The sequence below is a fragment of the Lolium rigidum genome, chromosome 1 (genome assembly GCF_022539505.1).
Source record: "Lolium rigidum isolate FL_2022 chromosome 1, APGP_CSIRO_Lrig_0.1, whole genome shotgun sequence".
NCBI classification, from domain to species: Eukaryota; Viridiplantae; Streptophyta; class Magnoliopsida; order Poales; family Poaceae; genus Lolium; species Lolium rigidum.
In genome coordinates, this window is record NC_061508.1 from 67,967,899 (window position 1) to 67,974,733 (window position 6,835).

Below are 6,835 nucleotides of genomic sequence, written 5' to 3' on the forward strand. Positions count from 1 at the left end.
GATATGACGTGAATATGAGGTGAATGTCCGGCCCAAGCCCTGTGCAGTTTCCGGGTTAACAGTTGGTTTTCACCGGGAGGCCAAGCTCATGGGGAGAGGTGCCTATACTAGGGTGTGTAAGTGAAAGGTTAATGGTTGATGATCCGCGTACTGAGTTACGATTATTCAGGGTTTTATCCCTGACGGATGTAATCAAATGTTGTGGCACAAGTGTGCGACCTCTGCAGAGTGTAGAACTATTCGAATAGCCGCGTCCGCGGATATGGACAATTGGAAAGGCCATTCTGTTTCCGTCATCAGAATTTATATCTTGTGACTGGTGTTTTTGAACTTGAACTTGAAAGGTGACTTGGATTTTTTGAATTTACAACTGAGTTGTGGGAATGACACTAATGTTCCCACTTGAGTTAGTTAGCACTTGGAGAGTTGTTTGCAAAAATGTTTATCAAATAAAATTGGCTTTATGCAAATAAACTTAGAGCTTAGAACACTCTCAATAGTAATGTTAGTACTTACTTTAGTATTAGATTGCGAGTACTTAAAGTACTCACGGCTTTGTCCCTGGCTATTCAAATGGCCAGACTATGAAGAGGAGCAGACTATGAAGAGGAGTACCAGAACCCGGAAGAAGGACAGCAGGACGTCTACGACAACTAGGATCACTCCTGACGTCAACAGTTGCCTGTGGAATAGATGGACTACTACTACGCTACTTCGCTTCCGCTATGTGTTTTGTAATTGATCAATAGATCATCCACTATTGTAATGAGACTCGGATCATGTGATCCTTTGTTGTAAGACAATTACGATGTTGTAATGAATGATGTTCTGTGATATCAATCTATTATGTCTCGCAAAAACAATATTCCTGGGATTGCGATGAATGGCATAATAGGCATCTGGACTTAAAAATCCGGGTGTTGACATAAGATAACCCACGACACTACCCGATATAGTGAAGTTTTGTTGGCTGGCGCCCGTGGTTTTTTCCCCTTCTGTGTTGGAAGAGGTTTTCCACGTTAAATCTTGTGTCTCCGCTGTGTTTACCTTTATCGTTCTTTGTTATTTCTTGTCGCTTTTATAACAATAGGGAGAGGAGAGAGAAGGACACGGGAGGGTTTAGTTTTTTCTTTATTGCTTAGATTTGCTTTTTTTTAAAGGAAATATCTTGAGAACCGTAAGTCCAACTTATGAACCGTTTTCACATTTGAGATTCTCGCGTTGAGATTTTCAAAAGTAGATCCATGTTGATAGGTTTGGAGAAGTTTTTTTCTGTACTTCCAGTGATAGTATAGTTTACCTGGAACATGTACGTAACTGTACTCACGCTTACAGTGATAAGTACTTATGGTTTTATGTATTTCGTACAGTTTTTCTCTTAACTCGGTAACTATACTTGCTTGTGTGTGTAGTTCTGTACTTGCTCGTATGTGTAGTTATACTTCTGTACCGGCAGCCTCTTCTTCTCATCCATCTCCTCGTTCCCTCTCATCACAGCGTTGTCTCCTCTGCTCGCCCCCACTTCAGTTGCCGCCACCACGTCCCACTGCTCCCACTTTAGTGGACTGACTTCGGAACTTGACACGTTACGGTGGAACAATTCTTATGGCGTGACTCATGGCCTAGGCGACAGTAAGGTAAAGGTCATGGTCAACCACCCTCTGTCGGCTTCCCAAGGAAGAGAGCTAATGATCTCACATTTAGAGTCGGTTGACACGTGTGGATAAACTTATGCACCTTTCAGGGTTATGAATCTTTTCAAAAAGCCATATCCACGGTTACGGAGGACTTGAAAATGAATTATGTGATCATAGATAATTCTAACCTTATCGTAAAATTTGATAATCAAAGTGTGTTTACGGATGCTTTCTCAAGGGTGTTGAGGGGGTGATCCGAGGACACTGGTTCAAAATTTTAACCAACTAATGGCATTCCCTTAAGCATACCGATGAATTAGCGAAATGTTATGATCGAAACGTATTTATTTCGGTGAAGCGAAATCACTGAAATTCACACTGAGAATGATTTCCGTGCTGGAGAAGAAGGCATCAACATTCACACTTAATAAACTACCGGTGACAGTGGTCTGTATAATCCTGAAATCTTACGAGCGGGCGCGTGCTGGATGGATGTCCCGGGCACACGCATGAGGCAGTCCAGTTGTCAATGAAATGGTAGGCTAGCTGATAGCATGTGTCATTTTTAAAAAAAACTATAACTTTTAAACCGTGCGACCAAATTACAATTCGTTTTCACTACTAAAATCCTCATGACAAGAGCTTCAAAACTAGACCACATTTTCATATGTTTCAACGATTTTTTTTAACAAGCAACTTTGATGCGCGGCAGAGCAACTGTATTGTGCAGCAAACCAACTTTGATGTGCGACAAAGCAACTTTGGTGTGCAACGAACATGTACATTTTTTGGTACACGAAGGCACAACTTTGGTGCCCGACAATAATTTTGGTGTCCATGGGAGCAATTTCAATGTGTGACGAAGCAACTTACGTGCCCTGCAGAGCAACTTTGGTGCCCGGCGGCGCAGTTTTTGAACCCTGCAGAGCAACTTTGGCGCCCAACCGAGCAATTTTTAGTGTCCTGCGAGCAACTTTGGTACTCGGCCGAGCAATTTTAGTGTCCTGTAGAGTAACATTAGGAGTTGTTGCTGCTGCTGTTGTGAAGCCTACCATCGTTGTGAATCAAGTGTTTTTGTTGCACACCAAAGTTGCTTTGCCGCATACCAAAATTGTTTTTCCGCACAACAAAGTTGCTCTGTCGTGCATCAAAGTTGCTTGTCAAAAAATTGCGTCGAAACATGTGAAAATGTGGTCTAGTTTCGAAGCTCTCGTCGTTCGGATTCTAAAAGTGAAAACGGATTGTAATTTCGCCACACGGTTTAAAAGTTACAGCTTTTTTTAAACAATAAAGTGATATCAGCTAGTCTACCTTTTTTGACAGCTGTACACATCTTTCCGTGTGAGCACTTTCCATTTTGTTATGACCGCTCAGAATAACTAACGGGCATGCGGCCGCTCGCTAGACGTGTCCCTGTATAATTGTTGGTCTGAGTAATAACCTCATTACAAACCCCTATTAAGCCCACTCGCCATCCACACTTATCGAGCACACTCCCACTCCCTCCTCGCCAGTCTCCTGCTAGCTGCTCTCCTCCGCGCTTAGCTGCGTCAGTCGTAAGCGTCCAACCATGTCGTGGTCTCTTGCAGCAGCAGCAGCAGCTCTCCCGATCCTCTCGCTGCTTGTCGCGTGCGCGCGCGGCGCCGACGACTACACGGCGTTCGTGTACGCCGGGTGCTCGCAGGCGCGGTACGACGCCGGGACGCAGTACGCGGCGGACGTGGGCACCGTGCTCTCGGCCCTCAGCGACAGCGCCGGCTCCAGCACCTATGCAACCTACAAACCCCCGTCCGGCGCCGCGACTGGCCTGGTCGGCCTCTACCAGTGCCGCTCCGACCTCCCCACCGCCGTCTGCGGGGTGTGCGTGAAGGCGTCCGTCTCCAAGCTCTCTTCCCTCTGCAACTCGGCCGTCGGCGGCGCGGTGCAGCTGCGCGCGTGCTTCCTCCGCTACGGGAACGACTCGTTCGTCGGGAAGCAGGACACGACGGTGCTGTTCAAGAAGTGCGGCGGTGAGGGCGACGGCGCAGACGCCAGCGTCGCGGCGCTGCGCGATGGGGCGCTCGGCGCGCTCCCGGCCGCGTCGTCCCCGGCCGGCGAGGGCTCGTTCCGTGCCGGGGCGTCCGGGTACGTGCAGGCCATGTCGCAGTGCGTGGGAGACCTCGATGACAAGGCGTGCACAGACTGCGTCTCCGCCGCGGCGGGGCAGCTCAAGGTCGGCTGCAACAACGCCCCCGCCGGAGAGGTCTACCTTGGCAAGTGCTACGCGCGCTTCTGGTCAAATGCAGGCACCGGCGGCGCCCCCGGTGGAGGTGGCAGTGGCGTCATCGGCGGCGGTGGCAACGGAGGCATCGTGGGTGACGGCGGCGGCGCCGTACCAGGCACAGGCGGATATGGGTTCGTGCCTCGTACGTACAACGACGGCCAAGGTAAGCATCGTGCATGCCACCATTGGCAACTTGCTATGCAAATTTTAGATAGCTGTTGATGATTGCACCGCGTGTATGTACCTTCCCGGACATCACGTCGGCACGGATACAGAAGAAATGACGTTGATTTCGAGAGCCTTGCAGATCACAACCCGTTACTTGTTACGGAAATCTGAGTATATTTGTTGGATCTTGCATCCAGAAGTGGTCCATTATTCAGATCTACGCGTAGGATACAATTATGCCCTCTTTTGACACTGGCGTACGTACGACTAATGTGTACTATAAGAATTTAAGATCGCCCATTTAGGCCATTACCGAAAATAGATCCATGTAATCAAATGCTCCCAGGGTACACCACCTTGTGTCTTTGTCATCATGATGGCTGCACACACTATTGTTATTATTTACAAAAGGTGTAGTAGTATCTTTTCTTCAGGTTTAAGTTACTACCTGTTAACCGGCACTAAGATTCAGGGATAATATATACTCCCTCCATCCACGAATATGTATATTTCTAGCTTTCGATGTAAGTTAGATTTTTTTAAAAGATTTAACTAAATATATAGAAAAGAGTATTAACATAACGAACATCAATTGGTAGTGGTGTCATACTAATTTAGTGTCATAGATGATGTCATTTTTCTCTATAAAATTGTTCAAATTTTAGTAAGTTTGACTTATGATAAATATTAGAAGTACACTTATTTACGGATGGAGGGGGTAGAAGTTTTCATAGATAAAAAATAGAATTACACTTATTCAATTCATCAAGCTAGCCGACCAAATAGCCCCTTAGACTCTGAGAGGGTAGCACTGTGTAACATGGTCAAGGAGTTGGCTACACAGTTGGATGATCCGAAACTTGATTATTGCTGGTTTACTGTGATGTGAGAGCAAATATTGTTGAAATTTAGGATTCCAATGTACCTGCAGCCAGAATCTACACCAGAAATTTAGGCATGGCTATCGCCTAGGGCATCAATGATCAGGGGTGCCTGGTAGAACGTTCCATCATTTCCTTTTTCTGATATGCAAATTGATCTTTCTTACCCTACAGCATTACAGTGTGTAAACTAGTTAACAAAGACAAATAGACAGTTCCACCTAACTAGTGGTTTGAATTCTCTAATGCATGCACACATGCATATTAGATGGTACTTAAGAAATGGCCAGCAAATTATGATGGGTTGAAACTGTAGCAAAGGTAGTACTATCAAAAGAGACCATGCAAAAGAACTTTTTGCCACACATATTTTAAATCTGAACTTTTAGAAAGACTTTCATGTGGATTCACTTTCCTGTTGTCACCAAGCTTTGCTCTGAACCAGCACATCACAAAGTGTGGATTCAAAATGATCCTGGTTCTGCCTTTGTATCTTCCATATATCTATGGTACCCACAGTGCCAGAGTACTCCACATCCTTTTTCTGCTTTGCACACGGTAGCTTTAAAACTTTTACTATGCAACTTTGCAAGCTACAACTATATAGTAATGTTAGTGGCATCGGATCAAATGCATGACATACCTGGAGTGAAAGATTTTAAAATCTACCTGTTGTTCTATTATGTTCATCAGATGGATCTGAAAAGAATGTCGCCATCATCATCGGCGTTGTGGCGGCTATCGCCATTGTGGTTGTCTTCGCAGTCTTTCTCAGAAGATCTCGCGCAGCGAATGGTAAGATTCAGAGTTGAGCCGATGATAGTGGAGTAATCCTATAATGTTCATGGCATATTCATGAATCCACTTCTTTTATTGATGTGCACTATGTATATGCAGGCAAAATCTAAGGCTAGGGGTAATTCGATGGTCACCAACTAAGCTCAGATTGGAATTGGATCGGTTGGTGACTTTTGGTTTCGGCGTTGCTTTGTATCTCTCGTGCTCGACTTTTCATCTTTTAGGGTCTCTTTTGTCGTGTCATCATAGGGCCAAAAAAACAAAGAGAACCCATGCTGCGATGACCGAAGGTGCAGGGTTGCCACTGTGCCGAAGTAGGGAGCCAAAGATTCCACTTGCATGCTAGCCACTAAGGAAAATATTACGCAAACAATATGAAGATATATATTTGTTTAAGTGATCTTTTTATATATGATTCATGTACATGTCATTATTGTAGTGTTTAAATGTCACTGCGTTTGGTTGGTGTCATGGGCTCATATAAAATGTTTGTTAATTTCTCGGACGTAATTAATTACTACAATCTTGTGTTCTGCCTTTTAGATATGTAAACATAGTTGGTGAATACGTAATGCGGTTGTGGAACTGAATGATTTCGATCAGCTTTTGTGAGTGGCAAGGGGTCTCATCATGAGGCGTTCACAGAAATTAGTTAAACTAGAGAACACCCCGCGCTTTGCGGCGGAAAATTCAGCATGATAGGTGAACAAACAAAACAAAGATGATGAGCATGAATATTGTGTGGCACTCTGCGACACACATGTGTCTGTAATACGAATTTGCTCAAGTCAAATGTCACAAACTGAAACAATCCTCAAATTGATTTGAAGAGGATTACATCGAGCTCTCAAGAGTATTATAGTGATTTTAGTTAGTAACAAATATGCTTTGAGAGTGACTACAAATGTCACTTATAATAAGAGAACAATCTTGAATTTTACTGTGGATAAGCTTCTTTCTAGTAAAAAAAAATTCTGTGACAAATTCATTTGAGATATTTTACAGATAAAAGAAGCATCTTCCGATATCCATAAAAGTAAAGAAACAATTAAGCATTCTAAATCATGAAAAAGCAAAAGAACTGAGTT

General features: G+C 44.3%; 1 protein-coding gene across 1 annotated transcript; it reads left to right on the forward strand.

Annotated features, from left to right (window-relative positions):
- Positions 1-3,207: 3,207 nt before the first annotated feature.
- LOC124675079 (plasmodesmata-located protein 6-like) lies at positions 3,208-6,090 on the forward strand. Its single transcript, XM_047211148.1, has 3 exons — positions 3,208-4,072; positions 5,643-5,744; positions 5,847-6,090. Exons 1-3 carry the CDS (start codon positions 3,208-3,210, stop codon positions 5,855-5,857), a joined length of 978 nt encoding a protein of 325 aa, XP_047067104.1. The 3' UTR covers positions 5,858-6,090.
- Positions 6,091-6,835: the final 745 nt, after the last annotated feature.

Excerpts from the sequence above, each read along its gene's own strand:
- LOC124675079 (XM_047211148.1), top strand. The coding sequence starts at position 3,208 with ATGTCGTGGTCTCTTGCAGCAGCAGCAGCAGCTCTCCCGATCCTCTCG. Across the intron at positions 4,073-5,642 it reads CGACGGCCAAGGTAAGCATC|ATGGATCTGAAAAGAATGTC; the intron begins GTGCATGCCACC and ends TATGTTCATCAG.